This window comes from Bombina bombina, chromosome 6 (genome assembly GCF_027579735.1).
Source record: "Bombina bombina isolate aBomBom1 chromosome 6, aBomBom1.pri, whole genome shotgun sequence".
Lineage (NCBI taxonomy): Eukaryota > Metazoa > Chordata > Amphibia > Anura > Bombinatoridae > Bombina > Bombina bombina.
This window is the reverse complement of record NC_069504.1, coordinates 893,811,315-893,835,381: the sequence shown is the minus strand read 5'-3', so window position 1 is coordinate 893,835,381 and position 24,067 is coordinate 893,811,315. Positions and strand designations below refer to the sequence as shown.

The 24,067-nt window shown below is 41.4% G+C and overlaps 1 protein-coding gene across 1 annotated transcript in view; it reads right to left on the bottom strand.

Moving 5' to 3' along the window:
* Nucleotides 1-955: 955 nt before the first annotated feature.
* The window catches only part of WDR76 (WD repeat domain 76), a 38,241-nt gene continuing 15,129 nt past the window's right edge, over nucleotides 956-24,067 (bottom strand). Inside the window, exons 8-13 of the mRNA XM_053716157.1 lie at nucleotides 23,705-23,858; nucleotides 20,344-20,502; nucleotides 8,402-8,619; nucleotides 7,518-7,670; nucleotides 6,868-6,921; nucleotides 956-1,788 (exon numbers count right to left, since the gene is read on the bottom strand). Coding sequence (XP_053572132.1) covers nucleotides 1,533-1,788; nucleotides 6,868-6,921; nucleotides 7,518-7,670; nucleotides 8,402-8,619; nucleotides 20,344-20,502; nucleotides 23,705-23,858 — 994 coding nt within the window. The 3' untranslated portion in view covers nucleotides 956-1,532. The remainder of the gene's footprint in view (nucleotides 1,789-6,867; nucleotides 6,922-7,517; nucleotides 7,671-8,401; nucleotides 8,620-20,343; nucleotides 20,503-23,704; nucleotides 23,859-24,067) is intronic.

The following is a 24,067-nucleotide window of genomic DNA, read 5'->3' as shown; positions in this document are numbered from 1 at the left end:
CGTCAACACTGATTGCTCAAGAGCTGTTAGGCGACAGTCTGGATAGGTTCACAGAAAAACTTTCCCTGCATCTCCAGACTCTATCTTTCATCAATACTCTCACAGAGGTTGACAGGATTACGTAAACCTCCAGTCCTTTCTTGAAAGGAACATACCCATTACAGGACTATCCAAATCTTCTGCCACCTCCTATAGTGACAAAAGGAAAAGAATGACTGGGGGATAGGGGAAGTGGGAGGGATATTTAAGCCTTTCGCTGGGGTGTCTTTGCCTCCTCCTGGTGGCCAGGTGTTGTATTTCCCAACAGTAAGGAATTAAGTTGTGGACTCTCCCTTCCTTATGGAAGGAAATTAGGGATGAGAGTGAAGAGTCAAAGCTGATTATTACTTTCTTTGACCAAAAACTCAATCTTCAAACATTATTTGTTATACACCTTGCATACTATTATATTCATGTACTTCTTTATAGGCAGTATTTAAAGGACCAGTAAATACAGTAGATTTGCAGAATCAACATGTATGATAAAAAGACAATGCAGTAGCACTTAGTCTGAACTTCAAATGAGTAGATTTTTTGTGACAAATTTCAGTTAGGTCTATTTCCACTCCTCATGTATCATGCGACATCAGTCAATCACAGATGCATATACATATATGCTGTGAATTCTTTGTTAATGGAAGTTAATTGGAAAGTTGTTTAAAATTGCATGCTCTATTTAAATCTTAATTTTGACTTGAGTGTCCCTTTAAAGTTTTAAAAAGGCATAGGAAACTCCCAAGCAGATAAATATACAATGTAGATCAAATTAATTTTAAATTAAGGCAAGGAAGTCCTAAAAAAAAAACAACAGTTGAGAACTGCAGTTTCAGACGAATATAAAGCCAGGCATAAAACTTCTATGAATACAATAACTGGAAACAAGAGATAGCTAACACAATAACATGAAAAGACTACCAACTTTTTAAAGCATTTTATAAAATGTGAAATTTTGTTTTCAATACGTTTAATTTTATGTTAACAAAAATTGTGTAGACAAACTTTTTTTTGGACAAACAGATGATATAGTAACAAATATATGGAAAAAAAACACTCCCAGGCAACAATAAAAACAGACATGAAAAAAGAGGAAAACATGAAGAAAATAGACAATTTGTGCCTGATATGCAATATAAAATTGTATCTGCTATATTATTAAAAAAAATAAAAATACCATATTTATTCAAAACAAAAAGGCCCTTGCATGGAAAATTTTTACAGACTAAAAGGGACTTCTAAGTAAAAGCTATCCAATAAATGTACAGAAACAGCAATGTTTATTAGTATTTAAATAATATCCCACTAATGCATACAAAAGCCTAAAGACAATGCAATTTTGGGGTCCCCATCCCAGTATAGAGCCACTTTGGTATTGTTCCTATTCTTTTTTTTCTTTTGAGATTCTGCCCCTCTACCCTCTTGGAAACAGCAGCACATAGGTATGCCCCCTGCAAAAAGCAACTCCAAAAAGTCTTTACAGGAAGGCGATGCCAAAGCTAATCTTGGAATACATGTAGCCTTCCACTGGAATTTCCTCCCACTAGCAGTTGCCTGTTGGGATGCATTGCATTAATAGAGCACACAGACCCAAGGAATTCAGCGTTCTGAAATGAATGTAGAAGCTCTCCACTTTCATGAAAAACTTCAATCTGTCTGGGCCTTGCCATGCTTCCGACTACAAAGCAATCCTCCTGCTTAGGATCCCATGCAGCACGGAAACGCGTCAGCCAGCGACCCGTGTTGTTATTGTGCCTGAAAGTAAAAAAGTTTAGCAAACTTCATATAGTGTGCTGCACTTTTCATAAAAATATATTAGCAGGAGTATTCATTTAAAGGGAAACAAAACTATATTAAGTATTAAAATAATTATACACAAAAAAGTGTGAAAACAAAGAAAGTCTTAATGACCTCCCATAGGTTTAAAGGGACATTCTAATACAAAAATTAACATGCTCTAATTTAACTGGGAATGTTAATAATGCACTAATGTTCCTTAACCCCTTAACGACCGAGGACGTGCAGGGTACGTCCTAAAAAAAAAGGCAGTTAACGCCTGAGAACGTACCCTGCACGTCCTCGGTGTGGAAAGCAGCTGGAAGCGATCCTGTTTGCTTCCAGCTGCTTTCCGGTTATTGCAGTGATGCCTCGATATGGAGGCATCCTGCAATAACCTTTTGAAGCCATCCGATGCAGAGAGAGCCACTCTGTGGCCCTCTCTGCACCGGAGATCGGTGGCTTCCTTCGTTGGTGGGTGGGAGCAGTACCGGGAGGCGGGTGGCGGCCATCGATGGCCCTGGAGATGTGGAGGGGGGCGGGATCGTGGGCGGGGATGCCCGGGGGCGCGCACGGACGCGGGCGCGTGCACGGGAGGGCGGGGGCGGGCGCGTGCACGGGGAGGGAGCGGGTGGGAACCGCTACACTACAGAAAAAGGTGCAATCAGTTTAAAATAAGTGAAAAAAAAAAAACGATCAATGAGGTGGTTGGGGTTTGTGGTGGTGGTGGGGGGGTTTGGGGAAGCTACACTACAGAAAAAAAAAAACTAAGAAAAAAAAGCACTTTTTTGTGTAAGCTGGGTACTGGCAGACAGCTGCCAGTACCCAAGATGGCCCCAATAAGGCAGATAGGGAAGGTTACAGAGCTGTTTTGGGGGGGGGGGGGGATCAGGGAGGTTGGAGGCTAAGGGGGGTCCTATACAGCAGAATAATTATTTTAAAAAAAAAAAAAAAAACCTAAACCCCCCAAAAAGCTTTTATTTTAGTACTGGCAGACTTTCTGCCAGTACTTAAGATGGCGGGGACAATTGTGGGGTGGGGGAGGGAAGGGAGCTGTTTGGGAGGGATCAGGGGGTCTGATGTGTCAGGTGGGAGGCTGATCTCTACACTAAAGCTAAAATTAACCCTGCAAGCTCCCTACAAACTTCCTAATTAACCCCTTCACTGCTAGCCATAATACACGTGTGATGCGCAGCAGCATTTTGCGGCCTTCTAATTACCAGAAAGCAACGCCAAAGTCATATATATCTGCTATTTCTGAACAAAGGGGATCCCAGAGAAGCATTTACAACCATTTGTGCCATAATTGCACAAGCTGTTTGTAAATGATTTCAGTGAGAAACCTAAAATTGTGAAAAATTTAACGTTTTTTTTTTATTTGATCGCATTTGGCGGTGAAATGGTGGCATGAAATATACCAAAATGGGCCTAGATCATTACTTTGGGTTGTCTACTACACTACACTAAAGCTAAAATTAACCATACAAGCTCCCTACAAGCTCCCTAATTAACCCCTGCACTGCTGGGCATAATACACGTGTGGTGCGCAGCGGCATTTAGCGGCCTAATTACCAAAAAGCAATGCCAAAGCCATATATGTCTGCTATTTCTGAACAAAGGGGATCCCAGAGAAGCATTTACAACCATTTGTGCCATAATTGCACAAGCTGTTTGTAAATAATTTCAGTGAGAAACCGAAAGTTTGTGAAAAAATTTGTGAAAAAGTGAACGATATTTTGTATTTGATCGCATTTGGCGGTGAAATGGTGGCATGAAATATACCAAAATTGGCCTAGATTAATACTTTGGGATGTCTTCTAAAAAAAAATATATACATGTCAATTGATATTCAGGGATTCCTGAAAGATATTAGTGTTCCAATGTAACTAGCGCTAATTTTGAAAAAAAGTAGTTTGGAAATAGCAAAATGCTACTTGTATTTATGGCCCTATAGCTTTCAAAAAAAGCAAAGAACATGTAAATATTAGGTATTTCTAAACTCAGGACAAAATTTAGAAACTATTTAGCATGTTTTTTTTTTGGTGGTTGTAGATGTGTAACAGATTTTGGGGGTCAAAGTTAAAAAAAAAGTGTGTTTTTTTCCATTTTTTCCTCATATTTTATAATTTTTTTTATAGTAAATTATAAGATATGATGAAAATAATGGTATTTTTAGAAAGTTAATTTAATGGCGAGAAAAACGGTATATAATATGTGTGTGTACAGTAAATGAGTAAGAGGGAAATTACAGCTAAACACAAACACCGCAAAAATGTAAAAATAGCCTTGGTCCCAAACGGACAGAAAATGGAAAAGTGCTGTGGTCATTAAGGGGTTAAAAGGGACACTGAACCCATTTTTTTTTTCTTTCATGATTCAGATAGAGCATGAAATTTTAAGCAACTTTATAATTTACTCCTATTATCAAATTTTCTTTATTCTCTTGGTATCTTTATTTGAAATGCAAGAACGTAAGTTTAGATGCCGGCCCATTTTTGGTGAACAACCTGGGTTTTAAATTTATCAACCAATAAAAAAGTGCTGTCCAGAGGTCTTAACCAAAAAAAAGCTTAGATGCCTTTTTCAAATAAAGATAGCAAGAGAACGAATAAAGTAGCTTGTACTAACCTCATACTTTATATAAGAGCCGCAACAGCATTGATGATATGGTATCCTTTACTTTGTGCCGTCTATACTAGTTTTCACTTTACATGTGACTTATAAATCAAAGTTTTTTTTTGGCCCAGACTCCTAATGCAAATTAATCCTAGCCATGACCCTTAACAGTGCAATTAATCCTTAACTGCTATACCACGAGACCCCCCACCACAATTTACCCTTTAAGCTAGGTTTACTACATTTAATCTTTAAATGCTAGGCCCACTGATTTCCCCACCATAATTAACCTTTAACCAAAAGGTCAACTGAGATCTGCATTTTAAATAACTAACCAGGACCACCCCTTTAATAACCAACTGAACAGGCCAGCCCACCCATGGCCACCTCCCTCTGAAAAATCAAGCTGGAGCCAAACCACACCAAGATTCAGAATCTCACAAAAGTGAGTACACCCCTCACATTTTTGTAAATATTTTGTTATATCTTTATTTGACAACACTGAAGAAATTACACTTTGCTACAATGTAAAGTAGTGAGTGTACAGCCTGTATAACAGTGTACATTTGCTGTCCTTTCAAAATAACTCAACACACAGCCATTAATGTCTAAACTGTTGGCAACAAAAGTAAATACACCCCTAGTCGGAAATGTCCAAATTGGGCCCAAAGTGTCAATATTTTGTGTGGCCACCATTATTTTCCAGCACTGCCTTAACCTTCTTGGGTATGGAGTTCACCAGAGCATCACAAAGCTGGTGGATGTTAGAGACCTTGCGCTCCCCCACCTTCCGTTTGAGGACGCCCCACAGATGCTCAATAGGGTTTAGGTCTGAAGACATGCTTGGCCAGTCCATCACCTTTACCCTCAGCTTCTTTAGCAAGGCAGTGGTCGTCTTGGAGGTGTGTTTGGGGTTGTTATGTTGGAATACTGCCCTGCGGCCCAGTCTCCGAAGGGAGGGGATCATGCTCTGCTTCAGTATGTCATAGTACATGTTATTCATGGTTCCCTCAATGAACAGTAGCTCCCCAGTGCCGGCAGCACTCATGCAGGCCCAGATCATGACATTCCCACCACCATGCTTGACTGTAGGCAAGACACACTTGTCTTTGTACTCCTCACCTGGTTGCCACCACGCACGCTAGACACCATCTGAACCAAATAAGTTTATCTTTGTCTCATCGGACCACAGGACATGGTTCCAGTAATCCATGTCCTTAGTCTGCTTGTCTTCAGCAAACTGTTTGCGGGCTTTCTTGTGCATCCTCTTTAGAAGAGGCTTCCTTCTGGGACGACAGCCATGCAGACCAATTTGATGTGGTGTGCGGCGTATGGTCTGAGCACTGACAGGCTGAACCCCCACCCCTTCAACCTCTACAGCAATGCTAGCAGCATTCATACATTTATTTCCCAAAGACAACCTCTGGATATGACGCTAAGCATGTGCACTCAACTTCTTTGGTTGACCATGGCGAGGCCTGTTCTAAGTGGAACCTGTCCTGTTAAACCGTTGTATGGTCTTGCCCACCATGCTGCAGCTCAGTTTCAGGGTCTTGGCAATCTTCTTATAACCTAGGCCATCTTTATGTAGAGCAACAATTCTTTTTTTCAGATCCTCAGAGAGTTCTTTGCCATGAGGTGCCATGTTGAACTTCCAGTGACCAGTATGAGAGTGTGAGAGTGATAACACCAAATTTAACACACCTGCTCCCCATTCACATCTGAGACCTTGTAACACTAACGAGTCACATGACACCGGGGAGGGAAAATGGGTAATTGGGCCCAATTTGGACATTTTCACTTAGGGGTGTACTCACTTATGTTGCCAATGGTTTAGACATTAATGGCTGTGTGTTGTTATTTTGAGAGGACAGCAAATTTACACTTTTATACAGGCTGTATACTCACTACTTCTTCAGTATCACATGAAAAGATAATAAAATATTTACAAAAATGTGAGGGGTGTACTCACTTTTTTGAGATACTGTATCATTAGAAGAGGACACTTTTGTTTTACTTGAAATAAAAAAAGGACTTCCAATGGTAGGATATTTTCTTTGTACCTACGGCAGGGCTTATTGTAACTTTAAAAGTAGAATTTATTATGGTAGCAAAAAAAAAAAAAAATTCTGTTTCTATACATTAGTTATGTGCCGCCTATATTTCCTAGTAGCTACAGTCATTAGACACTGCTTTTGATAGGGGATCCTTGTAGATCTCCATTTTGCTTTTCTCCCTCCAGACGATGGACTCTCTCTATTGATTAATGCTTGCTGTTTTAATCCCATCAAAGAATGAATATATTTTGGTGCACCTGCATTGTTTTTTTTTTTTTACTATATTTCAGTTGTTACTTTATTATACCGTTTATAAATATCAATAAAAAAAGGTTGGATAGTTTGAATTGTAACGATCTGAACATGAAGCCCTTGTACACATTACCTGATTGATTTAAGAAGAGGAGCCACAGAACCCATATTGCTACTATCATAGACTCTGAAATAACAAAACAAAATAACAGTTTGTTCAGAAAGAATACACTCTGGCAACTAAAACAGGTTGTCGACTCAGCTATCCCATATCAAACCCAGGAATAAAGTATTCGCTAAATTATCCAGCTGCAGCAGTACTGACAGCAGCTTCTTTATTCTAAAATGACATTATAAGTGCTAAAATGTTGGCTAAAAAATTACTTATCCTCATTCCTTGCAGTTTGGACTATGTATATCTTCTGTCCCAAAGTGCCTAGTTACTGATCTTGTAATTGTATAGATGAAGCTGGTTTACTTATTACTTGCATTAAGAAGCGTACACATATAAAATATACAGAAGTGACAACTGGGGATGTCAGACACACATCCATATAAGAATTCATGTTAGTCATTTTATAAGAAATATAAGGTGACCCTAAACATATAAAATCTCACCTCATGGTTTGCCAAAAGGTAAAGAGAGTGAGAAGCTGAAAGGAAACTAAAATGTTTCTAGATGTTAGTAAATGTTGGTAATATCTGTCAGCAGATGTTATCATATGGTAAAAACATGATAGATCATATCTCCAACTACACATCACTAACACAAATCTCCTTTACCTGATACAGTCATCAGCACAAGTGGTGAGTATCCTGTTGCCAGTACTAGGCGAGAAGTATGCAGAGGCTACAGATTTGGTGTGTCCGGGCAGAGACAATATGGGCTGGTTTCTCTTCTGCTTGAGCTGCCTAATATCATAGATACATACATCCCTGCAAAACAGTAATGACGAGGGATCATAACACAGAATACATATTAGATGGAACATACAGAATGCAGAGCACTATCTTTGATTATCTAAAAAGCAATGTGATTGAGGGCACTCTCAGTCTACAAACGTAACACACTTTAAAGACATTTCTGTAAAAGTTAATCTAGTAAAGAGCACTGCTAGTGAACGGAAGTTAAAATATTCCCATCTGAACATTCTGGGTGACAAAACGTGAAGACCATCTTAACAATCAAGTTATTAGCCTCCCCATAATATAGAAGTAGAACATTCCTAGTTTTCAGTTGCCCCTTCTCTAGAATGCAATCATTTTAAACATGCTGCATATAAAAAGGAAATTTATTTGAAAAAGATCAGTAACACCCCATTCTTTTCTCCAATAGAACACATGCACAAACCAGAAAGGCAAACAACTGAAAATTATTTTGTATGCCTATTGTGGAAGAAAGAAACATTACATTTTAAAATCAAAGCCACGCAATACGTTTTATCAAGCACTGAAAAATTATTCAATGTACATTTATTATTCATTCTGCTTGCTTTCTCTGTAATTTACTTCTGACAGCTGTACATTTTCTGCACCTCCCCACTAGTTTGTTTAGATTTGAGGATGAGTTCATTAACCTTTTGCATTTAGATAGCTCAGCTACTTCTTACATAAGTAATCTTAGTAGAATAGACTCATGGAGCCAGCCAAGATTTTTGCTTCCTTACCTTGCACCAGCTACAACACAAAGGTCTCTTTGTAGAGGGTGCACATGCACTGTACGAACACTCTTGATGCTTAGAGATGCATGAAGCTCACATGATGTTCCTGGGGTCCTTTGATCCACCAATGAGATGGAGGCGTCCCAGTGGCTAACTAAAAGGACTTTAGAGTCAGCTGACAGGAAGTCAAAAGACGAAAAGCTGTCATTTTCATCACGAAACACCTGCAAACATAAAATGTACACACTCTTAGGACATACAATCTGCTGTATTTTGAGTTGATACATTCTACAGACTGTAGTGTTTAGGTTTATACTGTAGTACTGTGCACTGAGATCTATTTACATTTGTGTGCTACTGCAAGCTCATTGTACTGTGCTGTTTCATCTCAATTTATGTTTTCTGTCCATTCTGCAACTTTTCTTTTTTATATTATTGATTGCTCTCTAATTTTTTAAACATAGTCTGAGACAGCCTCCAAAAATAGGAGTTAGGCATCGTCAGAAGGGATATTTCTTTATGCTCCAGGTGTTGGCCCTTCAGAGATGCCACACAAAGCCTGGGTCTTACTATCTTATAAACAATTGTGCATTTGACTCTATGCATGTTAGAGAATAACAGAGTGACAATCTAGTTAAAAGGGCTATTTTAGTGCAACTTTGCATTGTACTTCATTTAAAAAATAAAAAGTTGCTTAGCCATTTATTTTTTTAAACTCAGAGATCAGCTCTATTTACATGCCTAGGGTGTCAAAATGGGAGCATACATAGGTGGTGCACATATCTTATATGCCTAAACATCATTTAGATGTTTGCAACATTTAAAGTGAAGGTCAATTTTGACGAATTAGTGCCCAGTTTTTAATAATCCTATTAAAAACAAGGGCACTTTAATTCATCAAAATTGACATTTCAAGCATTTTCTTCAAAAACGTACCTTTTAATCCTGAGAGCCGCTGCAGCATTTCCTCCGCCCGTCGCTAGACCACTTCGCAGGTCCAAAATGACAAAACAGGCTTCTTCCAATCACGACGTTCCTTCAGGCCATGATCTCCAGGGGGGGACGCCGTGATTGGAGGAAGACGGATTTGTCATTTCTGACTTAAAAAAGGGACAGTCTAGTCAAAATTAAACTTTCATGATTCACATAGGGCATGAAAATTTAAACAACTTTCCAATTGACTTGTATCACTAAATTTGCTTTGTTCCCTCAGTGTTATTTTTCAAAAGCTAAACCTAGGTAGGCTTAAACTGATTTCTAAACCGTTGAAAACCGCCTTTTAGCTCAGAGCATTTTGAAAGTTTTTCACAGTTAGACAGTACTAGTTCATGTGTGTCATATAGATAACATTGTGCTCATTCCCATGGAGTTATTTAGGAGTCTGCACTGATTGGCTAAACTGCCTGTCTGTCAAAAGCACTGAGATAAGGGGGCAGTCTGCAGAGGCTTAGATACAAGGTAATTATAGAGGTAAAAAGTATATTATTATAACTGTGTTGGTTATGCAAAACTGGGGAATGGGTAATAAAGGGATTATCCATCTTTTTAAACAATAACAATTCTGGTGTAGACTGTCCCTTTAAGCAGAGGCTTCTGACGGCCCGGGGAATCAATGGAGCAGCTTTCAGGATTAAAAGGTACGTTTTTGAAGAAAACGCTTGAAATTTAAATTTTGATGAATTAAAGTGCCCTTGTTTTTAATAGGATTATTAAAAACCGGGCACTAATTCGTAAAAATTGACCTTCACTTTAAAGGGACAGTAAAGTAAAAATAAAGTTTTCAAGATTTAGATAGAGCATGCAATTTGAAACAACTTTCCAATTTACTTCTATTATGTAATTTGCTTTGTTCTCTTGGGATCCTTTGTTGTAGAGCATACCTAGGTAGGGTCAGCAGCAGTAATGTAGTACTTGGAGCTAGCTGCTGATTGGTGGCTGTACATACAAGCCTCATTATTAGCTCATCTGATGTGTTCAGCTAGCTCAAATTTGTGCATTGCAGCTCCTTCAACAAAGGATACCAAGAAAATAAAGCACATTTGATAGCATAGGTAAATTGAAACGTTGTTAAAAACAAAATTTATGCTTACCTGATAAATTTCTCTCTTGTGGTGTATCCAGTCCACGGGTTCATCCATTACTTGTGGGATATTCTCCTTCCCAACAGGAAGTTGCAAGAGGACACCCACAGCAGAGCTGTCTATATAGCTCCTCCCCTAACCCCCACCTCCAGTCATTCGACCGAAGACAAGTAAGAAAAAGGAGAAACTATAGGGTGCAGTGGTGACTGTAGTTTTAAAAAATAAAAACACCTGCCTTAAAGTGACAGGGCAGGCCGTGGACTGGATACACCACAAGAGAAAGAAATTTATCAGGTAAGCATAAATTTTGTTTTCTCTTGTAAGGTGTATCCAGTCCACGGGTTCATCCATTACTTGTTGGATACCAATACCAAAGCTTTAGGACACGGATGAAGGGAGGGACAAGGCAGGAACTTAAACGGAAGGCACCACTGCCTGTAAGACCTTTCTCCCAAAAATAGCCTCCGAGGAAGCAAAAGTATCAAATTTGTAGAATTTAGAAAAAGTATGAAGCGAAGACCAAGTCGCCGCCTTACAAATCTGTTCAACAGAGGCCTCATGTTTAAAAGCCCATGTGGAAGCTACCGCTCTAGTAGAATGAGCTGTAATTCTTTCAGGAGGCTGCTGGCCAGCAGTCTCCTAAGATAAACGGATTATGCTTCTCAGCCATAAAGAAAGAGAAGTTCCCAAAGCCTTTCCAGAATAGACAACAAACAATGCAGATGTTTGACGAAAATTTTTAGTAGCTTGCAAATAAAACTTTAAAGCACGCACCACGTCAAGATTGTGTAACAGACGTTCCTTCTTTGAAGAAGGATTAGGACACAGAGACGGAACAACAATTTCCTGATTGATATTCTTATTAGATACCACCTTAGGAAGAAACCCAGGTTTGGTACGCAAAACTACCTTATCTGCATGAAAGATCAGATAAGGGGAATCACACTGTAAGGCAGATAACTCTGAAACTCTTCGAGCCGAAGAGATAGCTACTAGGAACAGAACTTTCCAAGATAAAAGCTTGATATCTATGGAATGCAAAGGTTCAAACGGAACCCCTTGAAGAACTTTAAGAACTAAATTTAAACTCCATGGTGGAGCAACAGGTTTAAACACAGGCCTGATTCTAACCAAAGCCTGACAAAACGCCTTAACGTCTGGAACATCAGCCAGACGCTTAAGCAAAGAATAGACAGAGCGGAAATCTGTCCCTTTAAGGAACTAGCCGATAATCCCTTTTCCAATCCTTCTTGGAGAAAAGATAATATCCTAGGAATCCTGACATTACTCCACGAGTAACCCTTGGATTCACACCAATGAAGATATTTACAACATATCTTATGATAGATTTTCCTGGTGACAGGCTTTCGGGCCTGAATCAAGGTATCAATGACCGACTCGGAGAAACCACGTTTTGATAAAATCAAGCGTTCAATCTCCAAGCAGTCAGACGCAGAGAAATTAGATTTGGATGTTTGAATGGACCTTGGAGTAGAAGGTCCTGCCTCAGCGGCAGAGGCCATGGTGGAAAGGATGACATGTCCACCAGATCTGCATACCAAGTCCTGCGTGGCTACGCAGGTGCTATCAAAATCTCTGAAGCTCTCTCCTGCTTGATCTTGGCAATCAGACGAGGGAGGAGAGGAAATGGTGAAAACACATAAGCCAGGCTGAAGGACCAGGGCACTGCTAGAGCATCTATCAGCGTTGCCTGGGGATCCCTTGACCTGGACCCGTAACGAGGAAGCTTGGCGTTCTGACGAGACGCCATCAGATCCAGTTCTGGTGTGCCCCATAGTTGAATCAGCTGGGCAAATACCTCTGGATGGAGCTCCCACTCCCCCGGATGATAAGTCTGCCGACTTAGAAAGTCCGCCTCCCAGTTCTCTACTTCTGGGATATGGATAGCTGAGAGATGGCAAGAGTGAACCTCTGCCCAAAGAATTATCTTGGAAACCTCCATCATTGCCAGGGGACTCCATGTTCCCCCCTGATGGTTTATATAGGCTACAGTCGTGATATTGTCCGACTGAAATCGGATTAATCTGACCGCAGCCAGTTGAGGCCAAGCCTGAAGAGCATTGAATATCGCTCTTAGCTCCAGAATGTTTATCGGAAGGAGGGCCTCCTCCCGAGTCCACGAACCCTGAGCCTTCAGGGAATTCCAGACTGCGCCCCAGCCCAGAAGGCTGGCATCTGACGTTCCTATAGTCCACTCTGGCCTGCGGAAACTCATTCCCCTGGACAGATGGACCCGAGATAACCACCAGAGAATAGAATCCCTGGTCTCTTGATCCAGATTTAACAGAGGAGCCAAATCTGTGTAGTCCCCATCCCACTGATTGAGCATGCAAAGTTGCAGTGGTCTGAGATGTAGGCAGGCAAACAGAACTATGTCCATTGCCGCTACCATCAGGCCGATCATTTCCATACACTGAGCCACTGACGGCCGAGAAGTGGAATGAAGAGCACGGCAAGAAGTTAGAAGCTTAGATATCCTGACCTCTGTCAGAAAATTTTTCATTTCTAGAGAATCTATCAGAGTCCCTAGGAAGGAAAATCTTGTGAGAGGGGAGAGTGAACTCTTTTCTCTGTTCACCTTCCACCCGTGAGACCTCAGAAAGGCCAGAACAATGTCTGTATGGGACTTGGCGATTTGAAAAGTCGACGCCTGGATCAGGATGTCGTCTAGGTAAGGAGCCACCGCTATGCCCCGCGGCCTTAGAACCTCCAGTAGAGAGACCCTAGAACCTTCGTAAAGATTCTTGGCGCTGTGGCTAACCCAAAGGGAAGAACCACAAACTGGTAATGCCTGTCTAGGAAGGCGAACCTGAGGAACTGATGATGATCTCTGTGAATCGGAATGTGGAGATAAGCATCCTTTAAGTCCACGGTAGTCATATATTGACCCTCCTGGATCATAGGGAGGATGGTTCGGATTGTCTCCATCTTGAAAGATGGGACCCTGAGAAATGTGTTTAGGATCTTGAGAACCAAGATTGGTCTGAACGTTCCCTCTTTTTTGGGAACTATAAACAGGTTTGAATAGAAACCCTGCCCCTGTTCCTCCCTTGGAACTGGGTGGATCACTCCCATAACCAGAAGGTCTTGAACGCAACGTAAGAATGCCTCTCTCTTTATCTGGTTTGCAGATAGTTGTGAGAGGTGAAATCTCCCCATTGGAGATGAACCTTTCAATTCCAGAAGATATCCCTGGGAAACAATCTCTAATGCCCAGGTATCCTGGACGTCTCTTGCCCAAGCCTGAGCGAAGAGAGAAAGTCTGCCCCCTACAAGATCCAGTCCCGGACCGGGGGCTACTCCTTCATGCTGTCTTAGAGGCAGCAGCAGGTTTTTTGGCCTGCTTCCCCTTGTTCCAAGCCTGGTTAGGTCTCCAGACTGGTTTGGACTGGGCGAAATTTCCATCTTGTTTTGCATTAGAGGAAGCTGAAGCTGCGCCACTCTTGAAGTTTCGAATGGAACGAAAATTATTCTGTTTGGTCCTTAACTTATTGGACTTATCCTGAGGAAGGGCGTGACCTTTTCCTCCAGTAATATCAGAAATGATCTCCTTCAGACCAGGCCAGAAAAGGGTCTGTCCCTTGAAGGGGATGTTAAGAAGCTTAGACTTTGAAGTAACGTCTGCTGACCAGGACTTAAGCCATAGCGCCCTACGCGCCAGAATGGCAAAACCTGAATTATTAGCCGTTAGCTTGGTTAAATGAAAAACGGAGTCAGAGACAAAGGATTTAGCCAACTTAAGAGCTTTAATCCTGTCTAAAATATTATCTAACGGGGTCTCCACCTGTAGAGCCTCCTCGAGAGACTCGAACCAGAAAGCCACTGCAGCAGTAACTGGGGCAATGCATGCAAGAGGCTGGAGAATAAAACCTTGATGTACAAAAATTTTCTTAAGGAGACCCTCCAATTTTTTATCCATAGGATCTAGGAAAGCACAACTGTCCTCGACGGGGATAGTTGTACGCTTAAGTGAAGGTTAAGTTTAGTGGTTTCGTCACCTGTAATATATTATATAAGTCCTAAATAACATGATCGCTATTTTTTTTTTTTAATATAAGTATATAGATTATAGTGTTATAAACATGTTATATTTACTCTCCCGGCCGTTTGTTGCTCCTCCCTCCATTGATTTCCGGATTATTCATTACATTACGTACAGAGCAGTCCCACCCGCTTTGTACGTCATTCAAAAGCTCGTTCATGTTTTCATGAGCAATTGCGCATGCGCACCACTTGCCGTAATTTGTATTTGCGCCTGCGTGACCTATTTTGACAAAATACAAGACATAGCCGGAGGAATTGAGGAAAGTGCATGCGCAAAAACTAGAACGCGCGTTGAGCCTAACACATAGGAAGTAAATACAACGCATGCGCATTTGTTAGAGTTTTGCAGTGACGTAATTTGACGGCCACCTAACGGCCAGTGTCTCTATTGGCTTAGAAAAAAACGTGACCAGGATAAGGAAAAAATAAATAAAAAACGGGCTGTTTAAACAGTCTGATGAATCGGATAAAGAAGAGGTAATAAATACATTAATATAGCGAAACGAAAATTTTGATGAATTAAACACATTTATTTGGATACTATTTACAGGGAAAGAAGTTTAATAACTAAAACTTTACCTTCACTTTAACTAGGGTAGAGACTGCTCCCTCCACCTTAGGGACCGTCTGCCACGAGTACCGTATGGCGGCATCTATGGGAAACATCTTTTTAAAAGCAGGAGGGGGAGAGAACAGCCCACCTGGTCTATCCCATCCCTTAGTAATAATTTCCGAAAACCTCTTAGGGACTGGAAAAACATCAGTGTAAACAGGCACTGCAAAGTATTTGTCCATCTTACACAATTTCTCTGGAACTACAACAGGTTCACAGTCATCCAGAGTCGCTAAAACCTCCCTAAGCAATAAGTGGAGGTGTTTGAGCTTAAATTTAAACGCTGTCATTTCAGAATCAGACTAAAGCAACGCCTTCCCTGAATCTGAAATGTCACCCACAGATAGAAGCTCTCCTGCCTTGGCTTCTGAGTATTGTGAGGGTATAGCGGACACAGGTATTAAAGCGTCAGAAAGCTCTGTATTTGTTCTAGCCCCAGAGCTGTCTCGCTTTCCTTGTAACCCTGGCAGTTTGGACAATACCTCTGAGAGGGTAGCATTCATAACTGCCGCCATGTCCTGTAAGGTAAAAGAATTAGACGCGCTAGATGTACTTGGCGTCACTTGAGCGGGAGTTATAGGTTCTGACACATGGGGAAAGCTAGATGGCATAATCTCCCTTTTTTCAGTCAGAGAAACCTCTGGAGATAAATCTTTAAGCGCCATAATATGGTCTTTATAGTTTATAGCAATTTCAGTACATTTGGTACACATTCTAAGAGGGGGTTCCACAATGGCTTCCAAACATATTTAACAAGGAGTTTCCTCTATGTCAGACATGTTTAACAGACTAGTAATGAGACAAGCAAGCTTGGAAAACACTTTAATAAAGGTGAAACAGCAATTAAACAAAAACGTTACTGTGCCTTTAAGAGAAAAAAACTAGCACTTAAACTGCAAAACAGTGTAAAAATATAGTAAAGTCTTCAAAATTTTTACAGTATGTGTAAGGGACTAAAGCAACATTGCACCCACTTGCAAATGGATGATTAACCCCTTAGCCCCCAAACCGGATTTAAAAAAACGTCAACCACAGGTAAAAGACAGTTGAGCACCTTGCCACAGCTCTGCTGAGGCTCCTACCTGCCCTCAAATACGATTTAGTGAAGAAATAAACCCTTTATGATGGTCCTCAGATGCCAGAGGACTCCTCTAGGGAAGCTGGGTGTCTCAGTCTGAAGGAAACTGCGCATCTAGAGCGCAAAAATAGGCCCCTCCCACCATGTACTGGATGTCAGAGGGGCCTTAAGAAAATACTCCTAGGAGTACCTGACTAGCCATTTGGAAAACTAGGCCCCAAATAAAGACTTATCTCCCTCAGAGAAAAAAAACGTTCTATTTATGAAAACATGTAAACGTTTTGTCACTAAGTAATATGAGAATAGTGGAATGAGACGTAATTTTTTCAGAAGGCTGCTGTCCAGTAGTCTCATATGCAAAACGGACGATACTCTTCAGCCAAAAAGAAAGAGGTAGCCGTAGCTTTCTGACCTTTACGTCTTCCCGAAAAAAACGACAAATAAAGAAGACGATTGACAAAAGTCCATAGTCACTTGTAAGTAAAATATTAAAGCACGGACTATGTCCAAATTGCGTAGCAGGCGTTCCTTCTGATAAGAAGGATCAGGACACAATGAAGAAACAATCTCCTGACTAATGTTTTTGTCTGAAACAACTTTAGGAAGAAAACCAAGTGTAGTACATAACACCACCTTGTCCGAATGAAAAATAAGGTAAGGAGAATTATATTGTAATACCAAAAGCTCAGACACTCTTCGAGCAGAAGAAATGGCAACAAGAGACTAAACTTTCCAAGATGATAACTTCATATCTATGGAATGCATAGGTTCAAACGGAACCACTTGAAGAACTGTAATAACTAAATTTAAACTCCATGGAGGAGCAATTGGTTTAAACATAGGCCCGATTCTAAGCAAGGCCTGACAAAAAGATTGAATATCTGGTACATCTGTCAGACGCTTGCTCAATAAAATAGAAAAGGCAGAGATCTGACCCTTTAGGGAACTCGCCGAGTGATAACCCCTTCTCCAATCCTTCTTGGAGAAAAGACAAAATCATGGGAATCCTAACTACTCCATGAGTAGCCCTTGGATTCACACCAATAAAGATATTTGCTCCATATCTTATGGCAAATCTTCCTAGGTATTGGCTTACGCGCCTGAATTAAGGTATCTATGACCAAATCAGAAAACCCTTGCTTGGATATGTTTAAGCGTACAATCTCCAAGCAGTCAACTGCAGAGAAACTATATGCAGGTGACGGAAGGGACCCTGAATGAGAAGGACCTTCCTCAATGGAAGCTTCCAAGGTGGCAGAGATGACATGTCCACCAGATCGGCATACCAAATCCTGCGAGGCCAGGCAGGAGCAATGAGGAGCACTGATGCCCTTTCCTGTTTGATTCGAGCAATAACCCGGGGAAAGAGCGCAAACGGGGGAGAATAGATATGCTAGGCTGAAGGACCAAGGAACTGCCAAGGCATCTATCAACTCGGCATGGGGGTCCCTGGACCTGTATCTCAGAAGCTTGGCATTCTGACGAGATGCCATGAGATCCAACTCCAGCCGACCCCATCGGAGAATCAGGTTGGAGAATATTTCCGGATGGAGTTCCCACTCTCCTGGATGAAAAGCCTGCCTGCTCAGAAAATCTGTTTCCCAGTTGTCCACCCCTGGGATGTAGATCACCGACAGATAGCAAGAATGGGCCTCCGCCCACTGGATTATCTTGGCCACTTCGGTCATCTCTAAGAAACTCCTTGTCCCTGATGACTGATGTAAGCCACCGTCGTTATGTAGTCCGCCTGGAATCTGATGAATTTGGCCGAAGCCAACTGAGGCCAGGCCTGAAGCGCATTGAAGATTGCCCTCAGCTCTAGAATATTGATGGGAAGGAGAGACTCTGCCTGAGTCCATACTCCGAGCCTTTAAAGAGCCCCAGACTGCTCCCCATCCTAAAAGGCTGGCAGCCATTGTCACCATCACCCAGGAAGGTCTGCAAAAGCATGTCCCTTGGGATAGATGAGCCAGAGACAACCACCATTGAAGAGAGTCCCTCGTCTCCTGATCCAGGATTATTCGAGGAGACAAATCTGTATAATCTCCATTCCACTGCCTGAGCATGCTTAGCTGCAGAGGCCTGAGATGAAACCGAGCGAACGTTATGATGTCCATTGCCGCCACCATCAATCCGATTACCTCCATGGAATGAGCCACTGACAGCCGAGGAATAAGACGCCTGGATTAGAATATCGTCCAGATAAGGTACCACCGCAATGCCCCGCGGTCTTAGAATCGCCAGTAGAGACTCCAGAACCCTTGTGAAAATTCTGGGTGCCGTGGTCAGATATAAAGGGAGAGCCACAAATTAAAAATGTTTGTCCAGAAAGGCAAACCTCAGGAACCTGTGATGATCTCTGTGGATAGGCACAAGAAAATATGCATCCTTTAGATCCACTGTTGTCATAAATTGACCCCCCTGGATCAATGGGAGAATGGTACGAATAGGTTCCATCTTGAAGATGGAACTCTGGGAAACTTGTTTAGACTCTTGAGGTCTAAGATAGGTCTGAAAGATACCTCCTTTTTGGGAACTACAAACAGATTTGATAAAACCCCTGTCCCTGTATTGGAACGGGACAAATTACTCCCATGGAAGAGAGATCTCTTACACAATGTAAGAACGCCTCTCTTTATCTGGACAGCAGATAATCTTGAAAGAAGAAATCTTCCTGGGGGGGGGGGGGGGGGGGAGTTTCTTAACTCCAGTTTGTATCCCTGAGACACTATTGATCATGTAAATTGAGTAATCAATAATGCAATGCACCACTGGCTCTCTCATAGCGTGCTATACCCGCAATGAAAAAACAACACCACTAGTACTGTGTTAAATGCTCTGCCCCCGATAACGACAGAGGTGAAGAGCGTAATCCAACACCCACATAGCTCTGCCCCTCGTGGGCGTGAAAAAGCTCCATCTCCTGGGACTTTTATGACTGTGCCCTGAGATAGAGAAAAAGCAGCCCAAAACGGCGTGAATTAGTAACTCCGCCCATAGTGGGTGTGTAGCAAACAATCTCCCGGTCACCATTAATTTTCATAGATAGGTCACCGGGAGTTAGTTAAAACTGTACCCTCAGAGACTGGCACTCCATTCATTCAGGACGATCAGGCTACCGCAAGTCATGTAGCTCCACAGACTAAAAGAGTGACCCATACACCATTTCCTATTTTACCAAACGATTGTGTGTTTCGCCACATTAACGTCTCCATACCCGTTTCCAAGTGGACTGGTTTGTAATAACCCAAACCGGAACCATCTCTTGTCGGTATAGTCAAACTCCTATCAGAGTCTGCATAAAATTAGCTGCCAATAGACCTCTCCATCTAGGAGAGTTTACTTGTCCCCTCACGTGAAGAGCCCTATTTCTTAGCCCTTGCTTGTGTGACTGTCCAGTAATGTAGTGCTCACTTTACTTCTGAGTGGTTTTATATCTCCAGAAAACATTAAAGTTAGCACTTACCTTGAACTTCTGCCTGCAGCAAGGCAGCCTCACCGGCTTGAGATGTCCTCTTCCTCACATCGACCTGTGGAGACAAAGTGCTGAATAATCTTCACCTCAGACTGTAGGATACAGGGCAGCATGAAATATATGGGAGGCGCAGTGAGAATTATGTCCCACCAGTTCCCATTGCTCTGATGTGGACTACGGCTACACCATAGACAAAACAGCACACTTTGTCACTATTTTGAAAATAAAAAACTCTTGATTGAAGAATCAAAAACTAACACCTCACTTTGCTAGCTCCTATCACTAAACGTAGGCAAAGAGAATGACTGAGTGGGAGGGAGGAGCTGTATATATACAGCTCTGCTGTGGTGCTCTTTGCCTCCTCCTGCTGACCAGGAGGCGTAATCCCACAAGTAAGGAGTAAGGATGAAATCCGTGGACTCGTGTCTTTAAAAAGAAATAAAACTTCTAAATAATTTTACAGGAGAAGTGTAAAAAAGGATGCAAATGATTTGCATCATGAGCATGTGAGAATATATTTCATGATGGATCATCCATCTTTTTTACTTAATAATTACTTATGTTTCACTACATTGACAATCATTCACAACTGGTGATAATTCTAAGCTACTTCTTGAATAGGCAGGAAATAGTCACCTCATCAAAGACTCCATGAGAAACATCTCCACAGCGCACGGTTCCATCGTAACTGAGAGAAAACAACTGTGCAGCATTAACGGCGGAGAAAGACATGCAACTAACAGGTCGGGAATGTGGCATAAACAGACAGACTCCATCATCGGATGATTTAAAGTCCTAGAATGAAAAATACACACTAAGAATAAAGAATATAACAGAATGCTTTTTATTATCATGCACTGCCTTGTTGCATCACTAGGGTGAGGTGATAGCTGGCAGTTAGTTTGGTGTAAAATGTAACTGCTAATCAGTGTGTGGTACAGTGCACAAATAGTCTGTGTGCTTGTGCACAGTTAAATCTACCCCCGAAACAGTAATATATTTTACAAACATGGTTATATTCAAAATTAAAATTAACTAGTATTCTATATGGTACACAGGGATTGCTTTAGATCAGGGATAGCCAACTGTTGGCTACATTTGGCCCTCTGCACTCATTTTTGCAGCCCCTGGGAAAAAGCATAACTAACCATGCAGACCTGATAGTCAAGAGGTGTATCCATAAACTGTCATGTTTTTATGACCCTGCAAATATTTCTAAACACTGAGTTTTAAAACATTGATTTTTAACGAAGCGCTTTGTAGTGTTTAATTGACAAAATATATTATACAACATAAAAGTGTACTTTATTACCCTTAAAGGGACATTATACACTCATTTTTTCTTTGCATAAATGTTTTGTGGATGATCTATATAACCCATAAAGTTTTTTGTTTTTTTTTTAAATTTATTGTTTTGCTTTTTTTTTTTAAATAACATTGCTCTGATTTTCAGACTCCTAACCAAGCCCCAAAGTTTTATGTGAATACCGTCAGCTACCTACTACAGATTGCTCCTGTTTGTGTAAAGGGTCTTTTCACATGCAAAAGAAGGGGGAGTGTCTGATATTTCCAGCTACCTTTTCAACAGAGCTAAACTGAGAGCTTCTAAGTAAGTTTTTAAACAGTTTTATACTGGATTTTTATATCAGTATCTGTGCATCTTATTCTTTATAGTAGTGTCTATTACAGTAGTGTCTATTACATGCAGTTATATGAAAATGAGTGTATACTGTCCCTTTAAACACACACTATATGGCATATGGCCAAAAGTAGGTGGACACCCTTTATTGAGTTGGTGTTTCAGCCACACCCATTGCTAACAGCTGCAAAAAAATCCAGCGCACAGCCATGAAATCTCCATTGACAAACATTGACAGCTCAGTGATTTTAAATGTGGCACCGTCATAAGATGCCGCAAGTCAGTTTATGGAATTTCTGTCCAACTAGATCTGACCCTGTCAACTGTGTTATTATTGTGAAGTGGAGGCGTCTAGAGCAACAAAAGCCCAGCCACAAAATGGTAGTCCACGCAAACTCACAAAGCTGCCAAGTTCTCAAGTACGTGAAAATCACCAATTGTCTGCAGCATCCCGTACTACAGAGTTTCAAAAACTGCCTCTAGAAGCAACATTAGCACAAAAACTGTGCATCAGGAGCTTCACAAAATGGGTTTCCGTAGCGGAGCAGCTGTACACAAGACTCAAATCAACATGTGCAATGTCAAGCGTTGGCTGGAGTGGTGTAAAGCACATTGCCACAGGACTCTGGAGCACTGGATACGTATTCTTTAGAGTGATGAATGCATACAGAACGAGAAGCGCTCTACTAGGAACAAACAGCTCAGTAGCTTGTTTTATGGGGCGTGACCACCCAAGAGTAGCCTCTTTTAGCCCAATTGTGCCTTTAACAGAGGACAACTTTCCTGAAGTATATTAGTCTGATCCCACCTAGTAAGGTCAGTCCAGCCCTAAATACCAGACAGTCCTCCTCTGAACAAGGAACATGGCAACCCCAGGCAATCGTTTTTGGCCTTCTGTGGGCCTCAGTGAGGTGCAACTATATCCCTCTAAGCACACCGAGCAAGGAGTCCACGTCTGGTTTCCCCCATCATTCTTAGGGAGACTTCCCCAGGGTCATAATAAAAATGCATGCAGAAAGAGAAGTGCTCTACCAGGAACGAACAGCAGCTCAGTAGCTTGTTCTATGGCGAGTTACCACCTAGGAGCAGCCTCTTTTAGCCAGAGCAGCTCTGAAGTGATGAATCACGCTTCACTATATAGCAGTCTGATGAAAGAATCTGGTGTTGCGGATGCCAGGAAAATGCTACCTACAAGAATAAATAGTGCCTACTGAAAAGTTTGATGGAGGAGGGAAAATGGTCTGTTTTTCAGAGTTTCAGCTAGGCTGCTTAGTTTCAGTGATAGGTCATTTAAATCATACAGGATACAAGGACATTTTAGCCAATGGGGTGCTTTGAGCATTGTGGCAACAGTTTGGGGAAAGCCCTTTCCTGTTTCATTTAATTAAGACATGTTTTAAAGAGTTTGGTGTGGAGAACTTGAGTGTCCTGCACAGAGCCCTAAACGCAGAGCTAGCGCTAGCAAGTGTGAGGAGCCTAGGCAGTATGGGTCTCCTACCCAGAAATAAAATTACTTCAAAGAAAAGGGACAACACACTATGCCACACACACTATCTACTTAATCTACAGGGATCATCTTTGAAGCAATCACAATCTCCAAGTCCTGCACTAATTACCAGGCACTCAACAAAATTACCCAAGAATCCCTTTCACTTGTTTTGATCTGTAAATCACTGAATGATCTTCAACATGCTGCAACAACATTTATAAAAACTAGACTTAGGTTTACTTACAATATAGGAGATGCACATAAACTATTACAGGCACAGTCAGCATACTGGGGACCCTACTGCTCATGCTGAGGAGGCACTCTGCACCGTTGCTCTAGTCCTCCCCCCTCCCTATTTTTTCAGAGAGAATAGGGCAGATGTGGAAGGCCAACGCTCTGATGCCAATTTAGAACAGAATAATAATACATAAACATGCGGTACCCAAGCACAAGGCCTGACATAGAGGACTCTGTAATTCGCAGTTAGCAGGTGCAGAGCCCCTATAAGCATGGAGCCCTAGGTAGCTGCCTAAGTTGCCTCATCCTAAGGGAAGACCTGCTTGACATCAACCCTAATGAACACCATTGGAACTACTCCTTGTTGTAGCCAAAAAGGGAGAGGGGAGGCCAACTCCATATTAATGGCCATGGTTTTGGAATGGGATGTTCAACATGCTAACATAGGTGTGATGGTTAGGTGTCCACATACTTTTGGCCATGCAGTGCGTTATAGATCTTGCTGTCAGTTTGGTTTATAACACCAACTATGATAGATCTTATGCAATGTAGAATGTATAATATAAAAAGGTATAACATAAAAGGTATAACATTTTTGCACAGTGTCCAACGCAAGGGACACAAACACATACCAGGCCCCATAGTCCTACTTGTCCCCATTTATCTCCAGCTGCAACCAGAGCATGACTACGTGATGGATGGATAGCCACAGAGAAGATACGGTTCTGAACAACTTTTGCGACGGCTTCCTCCTTTAGAGTCATTGCTTTCAAACTGGATGCATACCTGAAATTTTACCAAATAAGAAATATAATAGCTTTGATGATTTTCTTAGACTACATACCAAACCAAACACATTACCACAACGCAAATAAAACTCAGTTATACAATACATTTTTATAAGAAAATAGCAGTAAAAGTTCCACAGTTGTCCTTAATTCGCTCTCCACTATCCCTAGTGCTGGGCAACTGAGTACTCCCTTTGCCTTCCAACA